Source organism: Cuculus canorus, chromosome 3, assembly GCF_017976375.1.
Source record: "Cuculus canorus isolate bCucCan1 chromosome 3, bCucCan1.pri, whole genome shotgun sequence".
Classification (NCBI taxonomy): Eukaryota; Metazoa; Chordata; class Aves; order Cuculiformes; family Cuculidae; genus Cuculus; species Cuculus canorus.
This window is the reverse complement of record NC_071403.1, coordinates 36,329,153-36,356,689: the sequence shown is the minus strand read 5'-3', so window position 1 is coordinate 36,356,689 and position 27,537 is coordinate 36,329,153. Positions and strand designations below refer to the sequence as shown.

General features: G+C 38.7%; 1 protein-coding gene across 11 annotated transcripts in view; it reads left to right on the top strand.

Annotated features, from left to right (window-relative positions):
• Window positions 1–6,203: 6,203 nt before the first annotated feature.
• FAM184A (family with sequence similarity 184 member A) overlaps window positions 6,204–27,537 on the top strand; it is a 76,040-nt gene continuing 54,706 nt past the window's right edge. For 10 of the 11 annotated variants that reach the window (XM_054063021.1, XM_054063019.1, XM_054063018.1 and 7 more), the window contains exon 1: window positions 6,204–6,380. In XM_054063021.1, the coding sequence (XP_053918996.1) occupies window positions 6,279–6,380 (102 nt within the window). In that variant the 5' untranslated portion in view covers window positions 6,204–6,278. Of the gene's footprint in view, window positions 6,381–11,960; window positions 12,083–27,537 lie in introns of all 11 variants that reach the window. The other variant, XM_054063015.1, reaches the window with a different exon arrangement.

Here is a 27,537-nt window from a genome sequence, read left to right as displayed (position 1 = left end):
CCAAAAGAGCATAAGAATGTAAAAGGTAACAGTCTATGATAAAGTCCTTCAAATTCAACTGCCAGTTAATATATCAATTTTTGTCCCATCTACTATTTTGTGCACGAGAAAAATCAAAACCTCTTTCTGACTTCCTTGGATAAAACTGTCCTTAGAGAGCTGGTTAAATTTGTATTCCAGTGTAGAAAACAAGAACAGATCCCACCTCTGCAGTAGATAAGTCAGCATAATAAGAATTATGCTAAGTTTAGCATATATTGATAAAATTGTGTTTTCATGTGCAGAAAAGTGCCTGCAACTTGCATTTGAAAAGAAGAAGCTTTCTTTGCTCTGCAACATAAATCTAGAAAGATTGGTTTGTAACATTAAGAGCAGGAATTGGTCTGCAGTATTCCAGGCAGTGGGAAACAAGGTTGATTTACACAGCTTGTGCAGGAAGGGATTGCAGTCGTTTTAGTTGTCTGCCAGATTCCCCATGAGGGGAACAGGTGGGGCACACCTGGTTCGAAAATCAAGTTCCTCGGCCTCCTATTCCTCACCATAAAGGCCAACTCTGCCCAAGAGGTCCCAGCCTTACACAAAGACCTCTCTCTTCCATTCCTCCTATCCATTCACTATTTCTCTCAAGTACTCGCCCCCAGCAGACTTCCCTGCTTTAGATCTAATGTTTTCAATCTGAAAACTCATGCATAATTTAAAAAAAAGAACAGCATAAAATGAGATAATTTTTTAAGAAAAAGCTTAAAGAGAGAGCTAATATGTCAAATCTTTGCAGGTAACGTGAAAGAATGTAAGGACTATCATATCCTGCTTAAGAGCTCTATTGGCCACTTAGAGCAAATGCATACCATTTATTGAAACAACAACAAAAAAACAATCCTTGAGAAAAGGCAAAATGAAAGTATAATTAACACTTATAAGAATTATTCAGCATAAGCTTTGGCTTGTAATGACCAGTTGTCTTATTAATCTTCTGTCCAGAATTGTTTAGTTCTCTCTTTTGATCAGGAAAAGCACAAAAGCTAATATTTTATGTGTCTGGGTACCTTCTCAATGCTAGTAAATGCCTTCCTGTCCTGGTAAATTAGCAAGGGACTAGACTGAAATTGCACTCTACAAAGAAAAAGTTACAAATCTATAGAAACATTAAGACTGATCCTTAACCAAGGATTCATCCAATTTTCCCTGTCTGTGCAGCTAGAGTTCAGAAATATACCAGATAATGTTTCCTAAAACAAGAGAAAAAAATAATTTACACTAGGTAGACTCTTAGAGCATCTTTTACCCAGCTGTATCTCAGCAACTTTCAGAAAAGACATGATACGACCAATTCTTACTTTGTGTGACTCCCACCTTTAAAGGACAGTCATGTGTAAGCAGTGGGACATTTTGCCAAGGCATTAGTTTTCCTCTGTTCCCACTTCTCTTGCTGCCTTTTTTTACTTCATCTGTAAAAGAGATATGTGTTTTCTCTGTAAGTTGTATTTATTTTCTTTAAAATATAAGTTCACAGTCTTGCTAACCCACAAATTAAAAAGTCATGAGATTATTTCAAAGTTATTAGGGCATTTAGTTTCCATTTTTGTTTGGTTCTTTACCTGCTCCCTGCATATCCCTCATTATTATATGTGGAACCACAGCAAGGCAATTTTGGCTACTATTTTGTCCTCTATAGATCTGAAAATATACCCCTCTTTAGATCATTAACTACAGCTAGCAGAAGAAGCCCTTGTTACTTGTACACTTTAAAAACAAATTTGTTTTGTATGATTTCTTGCACAGAAATCTCAGCATCATAGATTAACCTCAGCCTGAGCAATGAGGTCTTTATGTTAAAGTAGGACATCACAGGCTTATTCAGTTATTATATTCCACCAGGTTTGTTTGGATCAGAAAATTAAAGCAGGAATGACAGATATGTTTAAGCCACATTGTTATTGTGAGTATTTGATACTATTCTTTTAAAAGGTGAATTATTACTTTATGACAATAATAAAACCTGTATATAAACTTAGGGTGAATACATAATAAATGGTTAGGTTAGCATTCCACTAGAAATACACAGCCTTTTTCTTAAGAGTCCCCATATTATAAGTATTTAATTACTAAATACTTGCATAATTCAACCATTCAATGAAAACGAAAACTATAATTGTCATAAAAACACTTTTGTTCATATACATTTGCAGAAAATTTGAAAACTCACTGTTAAGAGTTGCAGCTGCAAGCTTACAAATTAAGCAGCAGAAACCTGCAGAGAGAGTAGGTCAAATTTCTTGTTAACTGTCCTTTCAGTAAAAGCTGCCGACTTTCTGACATCGTCAGAGTTGTCAAAAGGCATTATCACAAAGCAAGCTTAGCCCTTGTAACACTTTCTGTCTACGAAGAATCAGAAAGGGAGTTTTGTGCCTATGGCTTGAAAATAAGGCATACAGTGACTGCACACATTTATCTTAGTCAAAGCTGTGATGAGATAAATAAAGGGGGTTTGTACACATGGAAATCTGTCATCTATAACATTTACAGCAGATTGCATGCAAATGAAATTCTTTCCCTGTAATGATATTTCATCAGCTTAGAAAACACACACACATACCAAAACATGTGAACATCAAGTAAGCAAATAAACAGATAGACAGTAGAAGATAAAAAAGCTCAGGCAGATGTTCGCATAGGTGGTGCTGTTGATTTTGCATCAAAAAAACCAAAATTATAAAGTCACCGCATGTCTTGCACATATGCTGCTATATATGCATTAGATACATAAAAATGCAACCTGAAAGCATATATTCACTTACAATACTTTCAAATCTATAAAAAAATCTTCCAAATACATATACCAAGCACTCCTACACAGTGCCTACACTCACATGGAGACATTGGATAGACATAAATTGTATGTCACTTATGTAAGCCTGTGCTAATAGAGACACTATAGGTTCCCCCGTACAGCTTTCACAGTAACGATACATATCAAGAGCCCGGCCTCATTCCATTGCTTTTTGTGCCCTTCAGCAAACCCTGGGCACTCTCCTCATTTGCCTCTGGATGCCCTCAGCCTGGGCCCTGGGAGACCTTTGGCCCTACGGATCCTACTATACTGATGAGGCTTGAAATCTCACCAAGAAAGAAAAGCACTAGGGTTTTGACTGTTCTGCTGCATAAAGTCTCTTTTCAGCAGCAACCTTAAAGAAAAAAGGCTTTATGCTACACATACAGACCTGAACAGAAAACAGCTTAGCAATCACTGTCTGAGCTCTAATGGCATAAAATGTGTAAACAGAAGCTTCAAAAAAAATTAAATAGGAAAACTACCACTAAAAGGGACATGAAATATTGACAACGAATATTTAATGACTTTTTTTTAATTTTAAAGTGGATCTTAGTATTTAGAAACTCAGTACAACAAGGAGACAAAAATTAAACATATTTGACTGATTTGATATAAATCACTTAAAAATGCTTCAAAACAATTATTTGGGGCCAATATCAACCACGGCAAGTATGCATACTCCTCAGAAGAAATTGAAAAAATAAAACAGCGAGGCTTTTTGTCTCAGAAGAAAAGCTGATAAATCCAAATCACTCTAATTTGTTTGTAAACAAGTATATCCAAAACACTTAAAATGTGTAGATTACAATTAAAATAATAATTTCTGTGATTTTTGCAATTTCTAGGAGCAATAATAACTTGGACCAGCCATTCCTTAATGTCAGAGGTGTCACTAGGTACGCTGAACAAAGGGCCCTGTTGCACAAGAATTAAGATTATTGCTTAAGGTCACACAGTCAGCCAGACACAACCATTGTCTGTAATTAAGTCTTCACAATCAGTCTACTCCTTTAATTAGTAGTTTGACCTCCCGAGACACGAAAAATCAGTGTCTTCCGCCACTGAATTATTTTTAATTTGATAAAACAGAATTAACAGTATATGCTACTCATGGATGTCTTCTATGGACACAGATTTGATACAGATGCTCCTAATATTCTTTCTTCCCTTTTATTTCATCTGCATGAATCGCTGCCTGGGTAGGCACCATCTGTCCTTTGTTCTCTGTTGCCAGAATAGGCCACTTCAGAAGGGAAAAAATAATAATCAGTGTCAGAATTTCCTGAACAATAAAATTCTGTGCTTAAGGCAACACAGCTACTTAAAGGCTGGGAATAAATCATGTCTTAGACTCCTCACTACTCAAACTAGTTCGGCTTTATTATGTCTTTCAGTAAGAGACTTTCCCCAGAATTTCTGTGGTTCTTCCTGTCCTTTTTTGAACACCTTTCCAGGGTGTTGATGCATGGAAATTACAGACCCCAGACATCGATGTAAGCATTTCTCTTGTATAATCACAATCTGTACAAAAGTAGCAACATCTAATTGTACCTTCCGGATAGTGTCCCATCTATACATCAGAGAATCTTATTTGCCCCATGACCTCAGTTTTGTGCTGGCAGTTTGTGTTTAGTTATTTATGTATCATACTACATAAGCATGAATCTCTATCAGCCAGTGAAGCACACTGGTCTGTAATACAGAACTCTTATAATTTACTACTCTACCTATTTCTATCATTTGCAGATTCTAAGTAATACTTTTCTCCATAGCCTTGTTGAGAACAACAAATTTAGCCATGTATTTTTGAATGTTTGATATTACGTTCTTTCTTTGATACTTCCGTCTGCCTACAAAGAATGCAGGCAAAGAAAAGATTTTTCAAGCACCAAAAAAGAAAAAAAAAGCAGTAAAAAGATAAACTACTGAACAGTGAGTACCAAGAATTCCTTAAAAGATGAGTGCAGAGGCTGTTAATCAGGAAATCAAATGTGTCCAACCACATTAATACATATATATTCTCACAAGGCCAGAGCCTAGCAAAGGGATGTTAAATTGTTTAAGAGAGTGGCTGTTCAGAGGAGTTACAGAGGATGGAATCAGAAGAAGAGAGCAGTCAAATCCAAGCTAAAGGATGCATTAAATTCAGATGTGAATTCCTTCTGGAAGGGGTCTTTGCTCTGTGCTCACAGCTCAGGGTTGGGACACAGCACTCTGCAAAGGCAGAGACAGACACACCAGCAGCCACCAGCCCAAGGGAAAGCCTCCCCACCTACCACGAGCACTGTGTTGCTTCTTCCCCCAAGACGTCAACTCATTTTTCAGTCAAGTACTTATCTGATTGACTACCTGCTACAATTTTAAGGTGCTGCTTGCCTTTACCACCCTACTACTGTGACAAAATGGCACCTACTCCATCGCAGACCTACAGATAAGCAGAGGCCAGACAGACTTCACCCACTTTATCCACTCACACACTCCAAACTGTAGCACCCTGGTTCCTTTCCAGCTCTGCCTTTGCACTCCCACCAGTATCCGCTCCATTTTCAGGGCTCTCCAAGAAGAAAAGCTTTAGGCGGTACTTCTCCCAAGTAACAAATGATAGGACAAGAGGAAATGGCCTCAAGTTGTGCCAGGGGAGGTTTAGACGGGATATTAGGAAAAAATTCTTTACTGAAAGAGTGGTAAACCATTGGAACAGGCTGCGCAGGGAAGTTGCTGAGTCACCATCCCTGGAGGTGTTCAAAAACCATATAGATGTGGCACTTTAGGACATGGTTTAGTGGGCACAGCGGTATTGTGTGGATCATAGAATCACAGAATGGTTTGGGATGGAAGAGACTTTAAAGATCATCTAGTTCCACCTCCCCTGCCATGGGCAGGGACATCCTACCAGGTCAGGCTGTCCAACGCCCCATCCAACCTGGCCTTGAACACCTCCAGGGATGGGGCATCCACAGCTTCCCTGGGCAACCTGCGCCAGTGCCTCAACACTCACAGAGTGAAGAAAATCCTCCTTATGTCTAGTCTAAATCTGCCCCTCTCCAGTTTATACCCATTCCCCCTAGTCCTAACCCCACAAGCCTTTGTAAACAGTCCCTCTCCAGCTTTCCTGCAGCCCCCTCAGGCACTGGGAGGTCTCTATAATATCTCCCCGCAGCCTTCTCTTCTCCAGGCTGAACAACCCCGACCCTCCCAGCCTGTCCTCGCATGGGAGGCGCTCTATAGCACTCCAGGTCGATCAGAGCCCTCTCCCTGCCCTTCCCTCCTGCCCATCCCTGGCTCAGAGACCCCCCCAGCGCTGTCCCTATCCCTGCCCCTGTCCCGCCCCCCCGGGCGGAGCCGCCGCGGCGTCAGCGGGGCGGGAGGCGCTGCCGGGGCCGGCGGGGCGAGGCGGGGCCGGTGTCCCTTGTCGCTGTCCCTTGTCGCGGTGCGGGGAGGGAGGATGGCGGCCCCGGGGACGGGGTGGCAGCAGGGCCCGGCGGGCGCCGAGCACAGCCCCGACCTGCACTTCAAAATGAGCAAGAAGATCGCGCAGCTCACCAAGGTGGGTCGGCGGCCGCTCGGGCTCTTATCGCCGAGGGGGTTTATAGCGTTTGTTGGTTTTCTTTTCCCCCCCTTCGCTTCTCGGCGAGGCGGGGAGGCGGCTCTCGGGGTTGGCGTGAGATGGTGCCGAGGCACGGCCGGGGTCGTGTCCGAGAGAAACATCCCCGCGGCGGGACCCGTGTGCGATCCCTGCGGGAGGCGAGCCCCGCGCCAGGCCCTGCGCTCCCGGGAATTCTCCCAGCTCGGCGGGCAGCCTCCTCTGGAGTCCTTTTACGTGGAGAAATTCGAGGGATGCTCGCTCTCCTTTTGCCGAAGTGCGAGCACTGAGGGTGCCTGGGAGCATCCCAAATGCCCGAGATGGGGAGGGCCGAGTGTGGGCATCGCGCTGGGCTTAGGTTGCCGATGGAACAGCTTCCATTATATCATCACCGGGATAGAAAACACAGTGTGATCCCCCGGTATACAAAATACAGGGTGGTCCCCCTGGTATAGAATTACAACGTGGTCCCCCCGTATAGAAAACACAGTGTGTGTGTCCCCCCAGTATAGAAAATAGAGTGTGGTGCCGCGTATAGAAAACACAGTGCGGTTGCCCAAGATAGAAAATGCAGCTTTTCCCCCCAGTACAGAAAACACAGTGTGTGTGTCCCAATATAGAAATTACAGTGTGGCCTCAGGGATAAAAAATACAGCATGGTCCCCGGGAATAGAAAATACAGTGTGGTCCCCCAGGATAGAAAACACAGCATGGCCCCGGGTATAGAAAATACAGGGTGGTCCCCCTGTATAGAAAACACAACGTGGTTGCCCCCCCCCAGTATAGAAAATACAGTGTGGCCTCAGGTATAGAAAACACAGCGTGGTGTCCCCATATAGAAAACACAGCGTAGCCCCGGGTATAGAAAATACAGTGTGGTGTCCCCATATAGAAAACACAGTGTGGTCCCCCAGTATAGAAAATACAGTATGGCCCCGGCTATAGAAAACACAATGTGGACTGCCCGGGTGTAGAAAATACAGTGTGGTCCTGGGTATAGAAAATGCAGTGTGGTCCCCCAGTACAGGAAACACAGTGGCCCCAGGTACAGAAAGCCCAGCGTGGCTCCTAGTAAAGCAAATATAGTGTGGCCCACGGTACAGAAAATACAGTGTGTCTTTGTTAAAGGCTAAGGTCAAACTAAAAGTGTTTTTAAAAGCGTACTGTGTTAAGGTTGATAGGCCCTGTGTTTCAGATGTGACTGTAGCTGTGATTTGCTTAGAATAACTTAAAAAAAATGCTTTGCGGCAGTGATCTGTCTGGTATGATGCTCAAGCCGTAGGTGAACAGCATTGTTTAGGAAGCAAAAGGCAGGTTGTCTTTGTTAGAGAGAAAGCAGAAGAAATAATTTCTGCCAGGAATTACACAGCTGAAGCATTCAAAGGTAATTTGAAAGCACCGTGGGAAGTGCTTGTATTCTTCAAATGTGTGCTAAAATGGATGAAGGTGACATTTCATTGAAACTAAGAATGAAGAGAGTTAAGACTGCTGGCAGTCTCCCAGAGGAGGCACTTCATATTTATGCACAGTTGATGCACCGTCGACCAGTTAAAAACAGTATTTATTGTGGAAGACCGTCCACCTTAATGTATTGGAAAACTGATGACTGAGGGATATTTTGTCTTGTCTTTTGAATTCAGAGTCCAATTTCTTTATATGTTAACATTGGTAGAGCTAAAATTGTAATTTCATGAGGAGAAAAGTAGAATTAAAATAAGCTGAGGGATCACTTCAGTTTTACTCCATGTGCATACAAATTATTAATTAAAATATTTTAAGATATTACTACAGGCTCATGCTCCCTAAAGTGTGCAAAAATCACCTGGAGACCATAAACGTATTTTAGTTTCACCTTAAGGCCTAGCGCATATGCAAAGTAATGCTTTCAAATAATAATTTCTGTATGTGTGTGTCCTTTGATATATTTCTCATTCTTTCTCTAGGAATTCACCCAGCAGTTTATAGTTGAATTCAGAAACAGTATTCCACTTCTGTTGTGAAGTCATTTGTGTTCCACAAATGTGTTACGCTTCATTGGGCACGTGCCCTGTGCTCTCTGACTTATTACGTGTCAGACAGCTTGGGTAGATGAGAGGTAATTATGGATTTAAGTGCATGGTGTTGGAATATATTGAACTTCTGTATTGGAAAACACAAAGTGAGTGAAAATAAGTACTGTGGGTTTTTTATAAGTTTTTATAGTCCATAGTAGAGTTCTCCTAAAATTCTAGAAATTGAGTGTGTCTGTCCTGCCAAAGACTTCCGAGTTGTGCAAATAAAAGCTATGAGTTGTCTTCTACTTGTGTATTTGAAATAACTGCAAACCATATGTTTGTATAAGGAGTTTAGATGTGCATCAGACTTTTGCAGAACTGGAATCTTGTGTTGTTTCCCAGTGACTTGCAGATTCTGGTGATATGTGAGTTTGTGTGGGTTTGTTCTGTTTTCACATTTTAGGGAGAAAACTTGGAAAAGCAGCTGATCTTTATACTGACTTAAGGTCTGTAGTGAAGAACAGTATTTTTAGATGTAAACCAAGATGTATAATAAAAATACTTCTCTTGCACCTATTTCAACAATAAAATAAAGAATTTAGAGATTACGATAAGAAGTATTCTATAGCAATGATTTCACTGAGATAGAGGTGCAAATTTTGGCAGTATTGTAGTTAGAGGGCTTGATTCCTACATTTCTGTTTGTTTCCATCTGACGTTTCAGAAGGGGAGGTTTAAAGGAAGTATAGAATCTTCTAGGTGAAGTATAATGCAAACTTTCTAACCTGCTGTAGAATGTGAAGCCCGAGTGGGTGGATGGCTGAAGAAATTAATCCTTGAGAAAGGACTGCAGCTACAGAGGAAAAATATAAACAAGATACTTAATTTCTGTAAGCGAGAGTTAACTGTCAGAGAAGCATTAACTTCACTTTGCAAAAGATTTATGCAAATAAGCTGATGCGAAAAAGAGATTAGGATATTTCTGTGAAGGTCTTGTGACCAAATGCTGCTGTTCTAGCTTGGTCAAGTGCTTACTGACTTGTATATAGAATTCTTAAGAATACTGTTCTTAATTGTGCTTATCAAATAAGTTAATGTTTTATATATAAGATGTTTCTCGCAAATGTTCCAACTTTTTTCCCATTGCCAAAGGGATTATCCAGAAAGCTTCTGTCTTCTGTCAAAAGAGATGTGATTCTATAGGGTTTTTGCCTGTCCTTGTACAGTTTGTATTACGAGCTGTGAGCAGCAGCAGAAGAAAATGCTTTCCCCACAGAAGATGCAGGTCACTCATGAGGTAAATGTAAAATTCCAAAATTAGGTTTCCTCTATTACATTTTTGCATTACTTAGAGAGAATCTGATGTTTCAGTCAAAACAGTATAGGAACACAAAGGAAAAGGTGAAATTTGTTTAATAACCAGATTTAATCAGTAATTCGGAGTGAGGCAAAATGAGGTACAAATCCATTTCACTAAGCACAACACTTCTGAAGTGCTTAACTGTATTCTTACTTTTGTGGAGAGAGGACAAAAAAGACTTTATTTGATTTAACTTTAATATGCTTAAGTCACAGGGGAATGTAAAACAAGTAGTTAGGAATACAGCTTTAAAAAATAAGATGATACTCCATGTCATGTTTAAAGACTGCAGTAAATTTTAACTGAAGCAATTTAAGGTCTTCTTTTTCAGTATAAGCTCCTTATTTTTAGGCATTTTGAAAGATCTGTGTACCAGTTTGGGGATAAAGTAGCATCTGACGCAAAGATTAAAACCAAGAAATAAAGATTGCATATATCTGTTTGTGCTCCTGGAGTGCTAATGCAGTGTTGAATTATGCCTGCTGCAGATGAAAATATGCATATATATATATTTAATTAGTTTGCATAAGACAACTGGGATAGAAAACAAAAAGCAAGTTCCTTCTATGTTTACATCAGTAGGGGAGAATGGGGTTGTTTTTTACAATTGCCAGAAGAGAACAACTTCAAGTGGTTTTTTTATGTTTGCTTTTTGTGCTGCATTTTACAGCTTGAGCATTTGTGATGGAAAAATTAATATCCTAAAGTTGTCTGCAAAATCTGTTGTACAAGCTTTGTGACATCAACACGAATATTTGACTTTTATGGAATAACTACTTGATGTGCGCTGAGATTATGCAGTGAGAATCTTCGGCATTGATTTGGCTGCATGACATTAGTTGCAGAAGTTTTACATGAACTGGAAGAAGAGTTTAAGTGCCATGCAGTTGATATGTACCCCACAGTGATTGTTTCTATCTATTTAACAAAAAGAGAAAACTGTACAAAACGCTGGTGTTTTCCCCTGGTACATGCTTAGAGCTGAGTACTTCAGCTCTAGAAAGATTCCAAGAAACTTCAGCTAGTTCAAAGACTAGGCAACCAAGAGGCATGATACTTCAGTAAACAAGAAACTAGAATGTAGGACTCCTAAGACCAGAGTTCTGTCCTCAACTCTGCCATCAGCTTGTTGTGTAAATTTGGAGAACTGCTTTTTTAAAAAATAACAAAAGATTAAATTTCTAATTTCTCCTTTTTTTTTTTTTTTCCTTTCTGTCTTCCCATGTTAGAGAGAATAGGTGTTAATATTGTAGTTAGCTCAGTGAGTTGCTTGGAGTAGGTAGTAAATTTATTCAAAGAATAAAGTTATAGCAAATTTGATGCTCTTTAATTCAGATGCTTATGCTTCTTATTGTGGGGACAATATTGCTGAGATGGTTAAAGATCTCCCTCAGCTATTGCAGAATGCAGTGCTAAGGAAATAAGAGCTATATGGTTTAATTTATATTAATGATTCTTAACCAAATGTTTCCAGTGAAACTTTGTCAGCTTTTATTTGAAAATATTCTGCCTGAGGAAACAAAACAACTAAATCTCTCGCAGAAGGCTCATTGTGCATAGAATTATAAGAAAACTTGAAAGAAGAGCCCATAAAAACAGGGAAGAAATTAAAATCTAGAAAACCTGTAGAACTGTTTTGATGTTAGCTGTCATCATGTGGTAGTTGATGCTGTTAACAGTTTTGTAAAAACTTGGATTTTAGTTTTTTAAGCAACCTTATGTCATCTCTCCAATGTATGTTAACATTGGCAGGAGGCCAGTATTTGCTAACACTTCCAGGATTGCATGAAAAGAACTGAAAATGTGAGGCGGGTGTGATTTGCCTACATATTTGAATGTCAGAATTTTTGCATATGCTTCTGACTGGGAATGGGGGAATAAATGTTCTGTTTTGTTATTACATAAATATAGTTTTCAAGAACTGGAAGATATGGAAATGTAATACTGGCTATTAAATTATTTTGCATTTCTCTGGAGATACTTAGTTTTGGTTTGTATTAATTATTCCAAAGATAGCTGAAGTAAGCCCTCTAAATGGAGAGAATGAAGGTAGGAACTGAAAAAGTGAGAGAGAAAATATTTCTGAAGCAGGCGTCTTATGATTTTTCTTTTTTGATCATGTTAGTATAGTCCCTCCATCTTTCCTTTCTAATTTTGTCCATGTGTTCTGACTGTGTCCTTATTCTGCAGTGGTTGTGATCTTCACAAAGGATGTTCACTGAAGTTTCCTGTACCCATGTTGGTTTAAGGACAAAGATGGGACTGGGTGAAAATGGCATGTCTTTAATATCATCAGGTATAGTTCAGGAAAAGTAAGTAGAGCTTTCAGGCTCTCAGTCTTCTTCGGACCTTAAATAAAATCAGCAGTTATTGTCTTTATCTGAATACTTGCTCATTGAAGCACTTAGAATTGCTTTAAAGCAGCTGTGAATTCTAATTTGGACCTGAAGAGTTCTTTCTTACCTTCTATGTTTTGTAGGACAAAAATTATGGAATTTGGTAGTGTAGTTAATATGCTTTTTGTGTCTGAGAGAAGAGATCAGGGTTCTTAAAAAAAAAAGTTGATGGTCCTGATCTGAAGCCTGGGAACACTTATTTAATGCTGGGGTTTTTTTCCCAATCAGGACTAGTTGAAAAAAGTTCATTATTCTCTTACTTTGAAGACCTCAGGACAATGTATCCCTTGAATGGGAGTAAAATTACAAGGGTGCTGTATGGGCCTGATATGGGTATATTTTAGAGTTCAGTGTTGTGGTATGTGTGAATTAGGTCAATGACTTTACAGTGTTTTGTCAAAATACATCAAGAAGAAAGTGGGAAGTAGGACAAGAATTAAGTATTTTTAATATAAAAAAATTAGCTCAAATGAGATTCCTTTCCTCTTCTCCTGTGTGGTCTTAATGGTTGACTACTAATTTAAGAGTTCTTCTGAGACCACGACAGCTTCATGTTCTAAAGATACATTCAGTATGTGTGTGTAAATGAAAATGTGATGCTGAAAACTATCTAATCAAACATTCACATAATCTGCTACTCTAAAATGCCTCTTTAATATGCTTTTGCATATATTGGCTTCTCTGACATTGCTTTGAGTTTGGTTTGGGGTTTTTTTTGGGGGGTGTTGTTTGTTTTTTCGGTTTTTTTTTTGGTTTTTTTCCCCCCACATTTTACAAACATCCTATAGAATAATCAAAATCAAGAGAGAGAGAAATTGAAGGAGAGGATTAATAATATGAAGTGGCACCTAAGGCCGTGGTTTGGTGGTGGACTTGGCAGTGTTAGGTTTACAGTTGCACTTGGTGATCTTAAGGATCTTTTCCAACCTAAATTATTCTTTATGTATCCCCTTGCTCTATGCTTATTTTTGTTTATTGCTATAATTAAATAATATAGAATCACAAGGAGCTGAAAAACTGTTAGATGCTATTGCACTTACATGTACTTCAGTTGTTCAATCTGATACATCAGTTAAGCATATTTAAAAAGAAAACAACCTTAAAGATGAGGATTTTGGTACAAGGTTCAATGTTATTAATATATTAAAATTTAAAAACTAAAGAATGAAGAATGTGCAGGCCATAAATGAATCCTGGTTTGACAGCATTCATAAAGTTTAAAATCTGTCAAGTTGGTTTTTACATATGATGACCTAAACCCTATGAAAAAATATTTGAAATTTAGTTTGATCATATAGAGGGTTTTTTTGTCGATGTTGTGACAGCTCTCAGATAAGTACTGCATTATAAAAGAAGGCTTTTGCAATTATCTTGATATAGATAAAATCAAGAACGTGCCAGTTCAGAGTTAAGAACATAATATTAAAATGCTTTCCTCTGGGTGCTAAAGTTGTAAACCGGAGTGTCTTTTATGTATATTTGAAAATTAAAATCGATGGTTGAGCTCTATGTAATTGTACAAAGTATTTATTGATTAATTTCTTTGTACACTTGTAAAGTACCGTGAACAAATCACTTTGAACTACTCAGTCCTCCAAGGAGTTCTCATTTGTCAAATCTTATAAAAATATATCAGCAGAAAACAGATGGTTTTGGGGGATAGGTTGATTTGTTTGTTTGTTTTTTTAATGTCTGCAGTACCATGAAAGTGTAAATAAATAGTTTCAAAAATATGTGTTATCACTCCTTTAAATTGCAGTCTTACTTTTTCTAATCTTAATTGTAGTGGTTCTGTACTTTCTTCAAACACTGTAAAACTGTATTCAGTAACAGCATTGTTTGCATTTGATCATTGCTGTTTTGTCATGCAACCTACTGGTCACACATACTTCATGTTTTGAAGTCTGGAAGTACAGTCGGATGCATAGTGCATTTAATACATCTGTAGAAATGTTGTTTGTCATAAATCATTGTGTTGGTACAGTAACCTCCAGCCTTAAGTAGCTTCTAACCGCTGATATTTTGTCAATATCTCATTCTCTAAACTTGGGCATTGGCTTTACTAAAAACACCAGTTTTGTCAGTGATACTGTTATATCCCCACCTCTCCAAGTCTCCACTGAAAATATTACTCTCCTGATAACTGTGTGGAGGAGGGGGACATTGCCTTAAATAACCACAAACTTTTTCTTACTGTTTGCAGTCTTACTGATAAATAAATCCAGCAAATCTCAACATAACATTATGAAATCAGATGTGTGTCTCTTGGCTGATACAAAGTTGGCAGTAGTAAGCCAGGCTTCTATGTATTCTTCTAATGCTGATGTCATACCGATAACCAAAGGCACTGTGTTCCAAAAATAACCAGAAGAAACAAACACAGTCTAAAGCTATTCACCATCTTGTCCTACTTACTGCATATTACCTGGTTCTGTTTCCTTGGTCTGGCTTTTTTTTACTGAGTCTAAAAGGCTGTGAGGAAGAGCAACCTTTTGCTGAGGTTGTCACTTGGCCAGGTTCAAAATGACAGCCATTAAAAATAGCTATTGTTAAAAAATTCATGAAGTCCTCCTTGTTTGACATAGTCCTATTAAATGAAAGACAACCTTTTGGCCAGAAGAAATAGTATGAGGTGATAATAAGAAATACTTGCTTTCTATTTTTGTTTTTATTAGATTAAAGTAATCTTTCCAGCTGATTTCCTAAAATTTTGTTTCTGGAAACCTGAATTCTAATATGATTAGAAAATGGGGGTACTATAGTCCAGAGATTTTTAATTGAACAATTCTTTTTGCTCGCTACATAACTGAAAGCTATAACTTTTAGTAAAGGGTGTCTGACACTGTCTTTTCAGATCTAGTATTTTGCAGGATGGATGCTGATATGTTTGGATAGGTTGTACTAAAATGTATTTCAGTAATCTCCTATGACTGTCTTTGTCCTTTTAAAATTTGACAAATGAAAATTATTTCTCTAATAAAGATTAGAGGAAAGGACTGGATTTTTTAATTTATCTCTTTTGTGTAATTATAAGGTTCATACTTCAAAAAATACAGTTTATTTCTAGTTTGTATTAATAATTAATCAAGGGTATGTTTACAGGATAAAAAATTTTTGAAACACCTTGAAAATCTGTATGTCTATTTTTTGCAACCTTACCCTGTATTGCCAATATAGTAATGTATACTACTACATTACTTATTTATCAAAAAGAATACTTTCTGTGTTGTGCCACTAAGTGGTAGAATTTTATTTGAAATTTCTGATCCATTATTTTGGTTGAGTTATTCCCTAGATTTACGTGTTCTATATAACATAGCATCACCTTATAGTTCCATTTAAGTTCCTGTGCCATAAGTCAGTCCATATATTTTCTCTCTTTTTTCTTTTTGTTTTTGTAAGTGTATGACTGATTGCTTTAAGCTGAGATAGAATTTGCAAAAATATATCCTAAAACAGGACCGGACTTGTGAAGAATTGCTGATACAGGAAGATTCTTTGGCCTTTCTCTCTACACCCACTATTCTTGTCTTGCCTTTATTTCTGTGTTCTGCCTCACACTTTATCGTGTGTAGCTTTTCAAACAACAGTATAGACCATTCACAATTTGTTATATTGGATATATCCTGCCTCACCTCCAAATACCTAGCACATGAGATTGTAGTTCTTGTTATTTATGTTTGGACAGGCACTGCTATATTAAGTATCCTTGCACCTTCTGTACACCTGAAGAGCCTGAAGCAAGATTAGCTTCTGTTGATTTGTATTGCTTTCTCTAGCTACGGGTCTATGCTTGAGAGTTAGCTATATTCCAAATCCTTCCCCAGAATATTTTATGACATAGCTGTTTGTGTAGTTGAATTTTTTCTCTGATGGCATATTTTTTTCCCCTTATGGGCCTATGTTCCCTGTTCCTGAGGGAAACTAAATTTCCTACTTTCAGAAAACTATTAGTTTGGTGAAGTTGGAGATAGAAGTAACATATCCCCTCACTATAAAATACATATGCTTCTCTATGTGACTGCATGAAATTCCAGTACGTGTGGCCCCTTTGATAAGATTTTCTGTAAGTCCTGATTGACGTACACTATTTAACTCTAGATTTGTTACTAATTCTTGAGCCTCTTCTGTTCTTATATATAGAAAAGGGATTCACAGAATCGCGGAATCGTTTAGGTTGGAAAAGACCTTTAAGATTATGGAGTCCAGCTGTAGACCCAACACTGCCAAGTCCACCACTAAACCATGCTTCTGAGTGCCACCTCTGCACGTCTTTTAAATACCTGTGGGGACAGTGACTCAACCACTTCCTTGGGCAGCCTCTGCCAGTGCTTGACAACCTTTTTGGTGAAGTAATATTTCCTAATATCGAGTTCAAACCTTCTGTGGTGCAACTTAAGGACATTCCCTCTTGTCCTATTGCTTGTTACCTGGGACAAGCAATGAACACCTGCCTCACTACAACCTCCTGTCAGGCGGTTGTAAAGACTGGTAAGGTCTCTCCTCAGCTCTCTTTTCTCCAGACTAAAGAACCCCAGTTACCTTGGCCACTCCTCATAAGGCTTGTGCTCTAGACCCTTCATCAGCTTCATTGCTCTTCTCTGGACATGCTCCAGGCCCTCAGTGTCTTTCTTGTAGTGACGAGTCCAAAACTGAACACAATATTTGAGGTGTGGCCTCACCGGTGCCGAGTACAGGGGGATATCACTTCCTTAGTCCTGCTGGCTGCACTATTTCTGATACAGGCCAAGATGCTGTTGGCCTTCTTGGCAACCTAGGCACACTGTTGGTGAGTCTTCTAGGTTATTACAGAAAAGCGTTTAACTGTACACAAAGAAAGAAAGAAAATTCTCTAGTCTTGGCACTATAACAAAAGAGCAGTTTCTCAAAGAATAGAAAGCATCCTCAAGTTTCTCTACAAGAACTGAATTTACTGAAAGAACATGATACATATTTTAGTGACGTCTGAGGGTGTATGTGCTGTTCTTGGAGGACTGGTGAAGGAGAACCTTTTCTGACGCTTTGTCTGTTGGCTGTGTTGGAATTCTGATGGGTTTTTCTTTTGCCCTGTGTTGCTGCAGAGGTGGGAAGGGGGAGAGCCGGTCGCTCTCCGTGGTGCTGAACGCAGGGCTGCCTGTGCTGGTGCTGATGTCAAAACCAAGGAAGTTTCAGTTCCTGCTGCACAAATTACTACATTTCCCTGAAAGCAAGATCTCTTCAGAGGCTCAGCTTATGTAGACCTTACAGGAGCCTTCTAGTATGTAAAGGGGGCCTGCGGGCAAGCTGGGGAGGGACACTTTATCAAGGAGTGCAATCACAGGACAAGGAGTAATGGCTTTCGTCTGAAAGCTGGGAAATTTAGATTATATATTAGGAAGAATTCTTTTACTGTGAGTGTGGTGAGGCACTGGCACAGGTTTCCCAGAGAGATCATGGATTTCACATCCCTGGAGGTGTTCAAGAACAGATTGGATGAGGTTATAAGCAACTTGATCTAGTGCCAGGTGTCCCTGCCCACCATGTCAGTGTGCGTGTATGTGTGTGTGTGTGAGGGGGGGCTGGAACTATATGATCCCTTCTTTAAGGTCCCATCCAAGTGAAACCATTCTATGATTATATAACTACAATTGCCTAGTCCTTTTATGTAGCCAGTTTTATGAGCTATAACATTGATTACACTGAACACTATGAAGTGAATTATTTATGTGAAAATGTATGCCATGCTATTTGGTAGTGGATTTCCAAAAGCCTGACAAATAGACCAAAAAAAAAAAAAAAGAAAAACAAGTACTAATATTTTTCAGGGAGTTCTGTCAGTTAGCATATTAAGAAATGTTTGAGTATATTTAGATGAGCACAGCTTTTTATTCATGTTGTGAAGACTTTAAAAGAGCAAATTTGATTTGCTGAAGTTGACTCAGGGAATATGCAGCACAAACTTGATGACTTCCTAAAGGATTTAGAATCATAGAATAGTTAGGGTTGGAAGGGACCTTAAAGATCGTGCAGCTCCAACCCCCCTGCGATGGGCAGGGACATCCCACTAGATCAGGCTGTTCAAGGCCCCATCCAGCCTGTCCTTGAACACCTCCAGGGATGGGGCAGCCACAGATTCCCTTGGCAAACTGTTCCAGTGCCTCACCATTCTCATGCTGAAGAAATTCTTCCTAATGTCTAGTCTAAATCTGCCCCTCTCCAGTTTATACCTGTTCCCCCTCATTCTGTCACCACAAGTCTTTATAAATAGCTCCTCTCCAGAGCTTTCCTGTAGGCCCCTTTCAGGTACTGGAAGGTCGCTATAAGATCTCCTTGGAGCCTTCTCTTCTTTTATAATTGTTATTTATAATTTATTATTTTATAATTGGTTTAATTCTGTCATAATTGCATTCTTATAAGTATTTTAAAAAGTTGGAAAAACTTTTGTCATGAAATTTGTTAAAGAAATATATTTTATTCAGAAGAAGATCAGAAGTCCTTATAGTCCTCAAAAGGAGAGCAAATTGTGTCTTGAAGTTATATGCTACTGTTTTATTACAAAGGTTCTTATCACAAAGCACTATCAGCATGAAAGCCCAAACTGTCGAATGCTCTGTGAAATCAAGTTTTACTCATCTTATTTCTGCAAGAACAGGTAACAGATGATCCATAGTGATCAACAACAAGGTAACAGTAACAGCTTTTAAAGGCAGTGCTTCTAATCATTACTAGAAATGAATAAGTATAGTAATTAAGAAAGATATGTCACCAATTGTCTTATTTATCATCATCATCACTGGTAAGTGAGCTGACTAGGGAAGGTGCCCATCTGGACCTGCTGTTTGTGAACAGAGAAGGCCTTGTGGGAGATGTGATGGTTGGAGGTCGCCTGGGGCACAGTGATCATGAGATGATAGAATTCTCAGTTTTAGGAGAAGTAAGGAGGGCAGTCAGTAGAATGGCCACCTTGGACTTCCTGAGGGGAGACTTTGGACTGTTCAGAAGGCTGGTTCATAAAATTCCATGGGAGACAGTCCTTAAGGGCAAAGGAGCCCATAAGAGGGAAATCCTGGTGGTGCAGGAGCAGGTACCAGAAAATGAGCCAGCACGGAACAAAATCAGCTTTACTGAGCAGAGAGAATCTGAGTGGATATCAGAAAAAAAAGGAAGGTCTATGAGCTTTGGAAGAAGGGGCAGGCATCTTGGTAGGACTACACAAATGCAGTCAGATCATGCAGAGAGAAAATCAGAAGGGCTAAAGCCCAACTAGAACTTAAATTGGCCAGTTCTGTGGAAGATAGTAAAAAATCTTTCTTCAAATCTATCAACAACAAAAAGAGGGCCAAGGGGAATCTTCATCCTTTACTGAGTGCAGGGGGAACAATAGTGACAAAAGGTGAGAATAAGGCTGAGATACTTAATGCCTTCTTTGCCTCAGTCTTTAATAGTAGGGTCAGATGTTCTCTGGGTACTCAACCTCTTGAGCCAGAAAATAGGGAGGAAGAGCAGAACAAAGCTTCTGTGATCTGTGAGGAAGTGTTCAGAGACCTGCTTGGGCAATTAGACATTTGCAAATATATGGGGCTGGATGGGATCCACCCAAGGGTATTAAGGGAGCTAGTGGAGGTGCTCACCAAACCGCTTTCCATCATCTACCAGCAGTCCTGGCTGACTGGGGAAGTTCCAGTTGACTGGAGGCTGACAGATGTTACGCCCGGGTGAGAGGGAGAGACCCAGGGAACTACAGGCCTGTCAGTCTGACCTCAGTGCCAGGGAAGAATGGTGGAGGCTTATGGGAGACCTTATCATTGTCTACAACTACGTGAAAGGAGGTTGTAGTGAGGTGGTTGTTGGTCTCTTTGCCCAAGTGATAGGTAATAGGACAAGAGGGAATGGCCTCAAGCTGTACCAGGGGAAGTTTAGATTGGACTTTGTGGATTGTTTCTTCACTGAAAGGGTTATCAAGCACTGGAACAGGCTGCCCAGGGAGATCTTGAAAAGGTGGGTAGATGAAGTGCTTGGAGACATAGTTTAGTAGTGGACAGGTACAGTTGGGCGTGATGATCTGAAAGGTCTTTTCCAACCTAATGATTCTATGATCGTCCAGATCCACAGTGACCATGGAGCCCCTTTTTCACAGGATGGATTTAGAGACCCTGTCCCTGGACAATTGGGAAGGCCTATGCAGTGAATCCACTTGTAGGTGAGGTCTCCAAATAGTTGACACAAGGGACTTAACTTTTATACCATTGAATAAACAACTTACATCACTCCAAAAAGCGGAGTATGGCCCCAGCTGCTTACCACCCCCTCTCCTGCTGGAACATGGCCATCTCTCCAAAAGAGGAGAAGAGGAAGCAGGTGGATATCTCTTCTCTTTAAGCTAAGGGACCGTAGAGATGCAACAGTCCTGCACAGCTACTCTCTTTTTCACATAGCATCCATGTTTGTGCTGATTGGTCAGCCAGGGTGTTGATAGTTTTCTCGAGTTTGTATACTTGAGAAGCTACATCTAAGGTGGCATGGCCCAGTTCCACTGATCATGAAACGTTTTCTCACACTCTTATGTATTAAGAACTCTACTGATAATAGCAATGTGAAAAGTTAGAGATTGAGCAGTAGACGTAGCGATACAATACGAATCATCCATGAGTCACCCATATTGTTTTAGGCCTGTTGATCAGGCTCTGTCGCTTCATTCGGTCCTCTGACCCACGGAGGATTTGTATCTTGAATAATTAATTCATTCTAATCTAAATGCAATATAAAAATCATCTCGTTGGTCTAAATACAAATAAACTATGGGTTGCCTATATCATTTTAGGACTGTCAGTCGGGCCCTGTCACTTCAGCTATTTAGGTATTTATTTTGTCAATTAATCATAAGCAGTGATACAGGTCTCTAAGATGACTACCTTTTCCATCCTATTTCATCAGTTAGGTGTTGCTACTTTTTGTTTTGGGAAGCTCTGGACTTAATATCACTCTACTGTGAGAAAATTAATTTGTTTGTATCTGGAACAATCCTTGTAGAGCAAAGATCTTCATAATGTTGTTTGTTTGTTTCATTTTGCCAAGGGCAAGCAACTGTTACCTCCTCAATGCAAAGTCAGTTGCCTAGCTCTGAGAATTTTCCAGTGTGTTATTTTGCAGAGCCTAAATGCCTACAAATAGATACAATACAAACATATTACCTTAAATTCCTTTAGGGATCTCTGTACCTGAAAGGCTCTAATCAAATGTGCAAGTATTCAAGAAGTAAATTGTTAAGGAAATGCAGCTCATAGACTAAAACACAACTTGGAGTAACCCTGTGGCCGGTCTTGTTTTCCTTGCAGCAATTTAAGGTCTAATCATATAGCAGATGTGTCAACTGTATTCTAGATGGATTATTAGAGGGTAAATGGGATTCTTTCTCACCAGGAGGCAGATTGAAGAATTCGTGCATCTGTCACTAAAATATCTTTTTTTCTCCTTTTTTTTTGTTTTTGTCATCCCTCTGCCCTCCTATGCTTCTCAAGATTTAACTGTCTTAGGAAGTTGCCTAAAGCTAACTGTGTTATAGATTTATAGTGGTTGTTTCTGGCATAACCTGATGGATAGCAGTTAACATCCCAGGACTAAAAAGGGGGTTACATTGGGTGTTGGTGGCAGTAGCCACACCTCTCCCAGCACAAGGGCTTTGGGTTGCAGTTGTATAAAGCTAAACCACTAAGCGCTAAACCACTCTGTAACAGGAGGAAATAGTTGATTCAAGTTGTATGCAGAAGGAATACCTAAGCTGATCCTGTTCATTAGAGAGCTGTGAAAGACTTATTTCTGCAAGTCTGTCTTTTATCACAGTGGAATTTCAAATCTCTGTAAAAATAAGCATACTTGAAGTAATTTGATTAGCTTGACTTCGTAATTCAAGTCACTGATTTATTGCATGACAACTGGGGAAGTAAAATGCATAGCTGGTCTTTTCCTATAAACTTGTGTTTGCCTTTTTAAATGGAGCATTACCTGCCATCTGAGAGTCCCAGTAGGCTGTATCAGATGTTGAAACAGATGAGTTTCGTGGTGTTTATGTCTTCACTCAGTTTATACCTTCCTTTGTTTTCTAGAGAGAACTACATTGCTTTCATACAGAAACCATGTAGTACAGTAGATGGCATAGCTTATTTTTAGGTAATTTTTGTCTGTTCTCAGGCAGCTGGGATAGTGTGGAAGCTGAATGTACAAAGCAAATTTCACTTCTGAACATCTGTACAGTAAGGGAAGTATGGCTTACAGAGCTTCAGCATTAGCAACTCAATTCATATATTGCTTCCTGAAGTATAGTATTACCAGACAAGCATCCTCTATGTAATATAGTTTAAGAACCTTGTAAGGCAGCTTGTATGGCTTTCCTAGCAGATGTTCGCAAAGTATTGCGAACTGAAGTTTTCTTATGTGGCCTGAGAAACACAGATGATGAGGTTTCTTTAGGTTGTGTTGCGGCTTTTTTGTAATGGAGTAGAAAGTAAGTCTAATTCCTGGGAAGTGCAAGGGGATTTATCTTTACTTAATAATGGTAATGGATCCTTTACTGCTTTTTGCTTCTTTTTGGAATCTTAATGTTTGGAGCTGGCGGGATATGTTCCTTCTTTGTTATGATACATTGATATCACTACTGTTCAATTTTAATGGCACATCAATGAATTTATTGGAAACTCTGCTTTAAATTCTAGTACATTTAATATCCTGGTTCTGATCGAGGTAATATCCTGGTTCTGATCTGTAAGAGGTATATTAATATTAGGAACTTAGTGAAAACCCTCTGGCAAACTAACAAGTGCAAGCATTTATTTAATTTTGTATCTGTAAAAGGAGACATTTCTGAAATGTACGTGGCTTGGTTGGTATGCACTGAACTGTCTCATTTTAAATGTTTTTTTATCATAAATAATCTTTACAATTCCATGGAAAAAATTATTACTTTGGAAGCTGTACTGTACACAGTCTTTCTGTCCCTTAAACTGCAGGAAGAATGCCATGGAAATTCTCTTTTAATATAGTGGGAGGTCTGCTAAAAGCAGAGCAGAAAGCTAAATATCAAAATCTGTCTTCTTTATTAGAACCTTTGGTTACTCTGTTACAAGAGGAGTGCATTAATTGCTAGAGATACTAGTGCTTACTCTTTTGTAGAAGTGCGGTTATTAAAAAAAAAAACAACAAACAAACCAAAGCATAAATGATATTTGCTAGCTGAATTTGAAATTGAACTTTGGAAGAGTATTTGAAAATTTCAGCAAATTTGTTGTTCACTATTACCTGTTTTAGTCTGCAAAGCAAAGTGTTCTGTGCTGTCCCTTAAAGTTAAGACATCATTTATAATTCTATGGAAATAAAACTTGTATATTGAAAGCTGTGTTTTGCAGCCTAGAATAGTCTTAAAACATGAATAAAACTTAAAAAACTGAGTTCTTAAAACTCAGAATAAATTCTCAGTATTCTATGAATGCGTTCTTGGCATATCGCTTACTCAGATCATTCTTAAATTTTCTGTGAGCTAATGATAGTGTGTGGGGTTGTGTGGATATGATGTATTTTGCAATATACCACCAGCTTAACTAATTTTAAATTTTCTTTTTCATGTAAAAATGGAGATTTCTACAGTAGCGCTCAGAACGAGGCACATTTGTTTCAGAGACTGGATATATATAAACTGACATGTGCATGATCCAGACCTGAACCTATCTCAAGGCCAGAGGCCTTTAGCTAATTATTTAATGTGAAGTTGCATGCAAGCACTCAGTAATTTTTTTTTGCAAGTCTACTTATGTGATTGATATGTGCTCCTCTATTTAAGATTGCCACTATTTTCTCAACTGCTGAATTTTCGAGATAATTTTTTTCCGTGTGCTGAAGAGAGAAGACTACTTGGTTTTCCTTTAATCCTCTTTCTCTATCATTAGATATCACAGATTTTTTTTTACGACAGCTCATCAGGCCCAAAACTTGAGGTCTTGACAAAGATCCTTATTTTGCTGACTCGTCAGGTGTGGGGAGTTTTTGTTGGAGGTGAAAAGTTCTGAGCAGATATATCTGTGTTCTTCCGTACGATGAATTGCTGTAACAGTAGGAGTTAGTCTCCCATTTAATGTGGAATATTGTAAAAGAGTGAAATCTGGTGAATAGTTGCAGTATAAGTAAGTTGGAGAAGAGGAGGCTGTGGGGAGACCTTATCGCTCTCTACAACTGCCTACAAGGAGATTGCAGAGAAGTGGATATTGGTCTCTTCTTCCTAGTGACAGGTCATAGGACAAGAGAGAATGGTGTCAAGCTGCGTCAGGGGAAATTTAGATTGGACATTAGGAAAAATTTCATCACAGAAAGGGTTATCAAGCACTGGAACAGGCTGCCCAGGGAGGTGATGGAGTCATCACCCCTGGAGGTGTTTAAAAGGTGGGTAGATGAAGTGCTTGAGGACATGATTTAGTAGTAGACAGATACATTTGGAGTTGATGATCTCTAAGGTCTTTTCCAACCTAATGATTCTATGATTCTAAGTACTCTAAACACATTGTATTTCAGTTGTCAGACAGCAGGAATAGTAGAAGCCTTTATTATAATTGTGTAGGATGGCTTTTCAAGAACTTTCACTAGTGTAGCTCTCCAGAAGATAGGATCCAACTGGATAACTGTAATAAGAAAATACAGGTGTTGAACTGGTAGCTGAGTGTTCAGGTTGAGGAACCACAGAGTTCCTCTTAACTGTAGTAATGGGAGAAATGGAAAGGAGAAGCTGTAGGACAAAGTGATATAATTGTATGATTTTACCAGGACATCAATTTTTTGTAGGTCTGTAATGGAGATAGTACAGTTTTCCTACTTAAGTATACGCAGTCTAGTTTTGTTTGTTTGTTTGTTTGTTTCTCTCCATTTTAATTGCATGGCTCAGAAAACCTGTGGTAGAAGGAACTGCATAAACTTTAAATATCTCGATAGGTAGACTAGAGACTAGGAAAAAAGCGTATTCAGTCTTTCTTGGGGGACTATTTTTAGGACATTTAAAATTAGATACGTCTTCACTGCTGTTTCTCACATGCCTGTGTGTTTTCTTCAGGTGTATCCTAGACAAGTAGATATTAAGTTTGACTGGAAACTCTGTGAACTTCTGGGCTTAAAGGGTGATATCAGCAGCATGAAGCCCAGATAGGGACCAGTCACTGATGGTGTACCCTAGAGGCTGATACTGAGGACAGTACTGTTTAACATCTTTGTTAGTGACTCGGATGATTAGACAGAATGCACACTCAGCAAGTTTGTAGATGGTACAAAAATGGGACGAGTGGTTGACAAAAGAGCTGCTCTTCACAGTTGGACAGGCTGGAGAAATACATTGACAGGAGCCTCATGCAAGTCCTGCATCTAGGGCAGAATAACAAGTACATACTTGGGATTGAATGTCTGGAAAGCGGTTTTTCAGAAAAGGCCCTGGGGTCTTGAAAGGCAACAAGCTGAACATGAGGCAGCAACATGCCTTTGTGTCAAAGAACAGATTAAGGTCTTAGAAGTCTTTAGTCTTCTCAAGACCTGAGTTATAATGACACTCAGCTTGAATGGTAAACCAGGGAAATAGATTTTGAAGAAAACATGATGGCAGCTTTTAGAGTTTGGAATATTTTAAGTCTTGTGACATTTTTCTGTCTAGTACAAATAACTACACAACAACTGTTTTCTTCTGATGAAAAGAAAGTTGATGAAAGTACAGCTGTGATTGTATCAAGAGTGATGTAGCTAAGTCTAGGCAAAAAAAAATGGGAGACTTAACAATTATATTGACATAAATGATATTGACTGTGTTATATGTTTTTATAGTGGCCCTTTCAAAAAAAATGGATTGATTTTAGAACAAAAGAGGAATTTAAGCTTTCCTTTCAGACAATAAATGGAATCAGCTGACTAATCTTACTCCTTTTATATGAATGTTTTTTCACCCTAAATTAAGAATCTGTATGTGTAATGGATTTGTTGTTGAAATATTTTGGAAAAACTGTCCCCTTTTTGTGCTCTTGTCGCTTCAATATCAGTGAATGTCATCCTTTATACTATTTGATCCCACTGAAGAAAACTCACTTTTTAGGTGACATGTCATGTATTTTGCACCAAAAGATTGTTTTTCTTTTCTTATGTGGACTCTATTTCAAGGAGAAATATGAATTGATTTTTATTTAGAAGAAGGAAAAATATGCAGAGATGAATGAGCAAATGTGATTTCCTTTTAAAAAAAATATATAAAAATATATATATAAAATTCTGTTGGGGGCAGAATTTTGGAATAAGATTAACTCTGGAAAAACAAGTCTAGCTTCATTACCTGTGGCTTGAATGATAATTAGTTTGATGATACAAGATATTGAAACTGAGAAAAGAAAGGAGCAATTCATTGTGGCTGGCAGGTAGCTAAAGCAGATAGAAATGATGCATCTGTATTTTTTTCAGTAATGTAGTTCTGAAACGATGATGATGATGTAGGGTTAATCAAATAATTAGTCATAGTGTTGAAGTAGTCTAAGAAGCTTTCTAAAGAACTGCTATATTTTGATAACATTTGTATAGCAGAACTCTCCTTATCAATTAAGCAATGAAGAGGTTTAGACTGCTTAGCTTGATTTAGAGATATTGGCCAAGTTGAAAAATGAGTACTGATTTCCAAGGACAGGTTATAGGACAGTCAAACTATTTTCTATGGGTATTTGCTCTCATTCTGACTAACTTTTGAAGGCTTTTTTAAACACTTCTTTCCTCTTTCATAAAAGTCTTTCTGCAATTTGTTCTTGGGTTGCATTGAGATGTGTCATTATGAAAATATTTTTGATGTTGGAATCAGATTTAAGCTTAAATTAAACTGTGTTCCGTCTTATTCTGCAAGTTGGTTTTACACTTTGGTGCCGAAAGCAAACTATGTGCAGTTAACAAAACAAAATGTCGCTTAATCATGACAATAATATACTGTTTAGAAATAGCTGTAGTTTAGAATGGCATAATATAAATGTACAGAATTAGATTGCTGAGACCTATAAACTTACATAACTCCATTAGAACCAGCAGTGCAAGTGCAGAACAGCTGAGCATTTCTCTCAGAAACAGATGTCATGTAGTAGCCAAGTGGGGGATTACGTGCCAGGTCATACAAAGCAGTAGTGGTGATGTCTCTCCTATAGCTGGGGAAATAGTCCTGTATAATTTGGTTTCTAGTAAAGACGTGTGCTTTACCTGTATGCAGCTGCTTCTCATCTTTCTGTCAAGATCTTCAAGTCTACTTTTTCCTCTTGTAAAAACTTTTGTTTCAAGGTGGTGCAGATAATTCTGGGATATTTTACTCCTGAAAAATTAGTTACCTGGCCAGTAGGCTGTGCATTTACAGC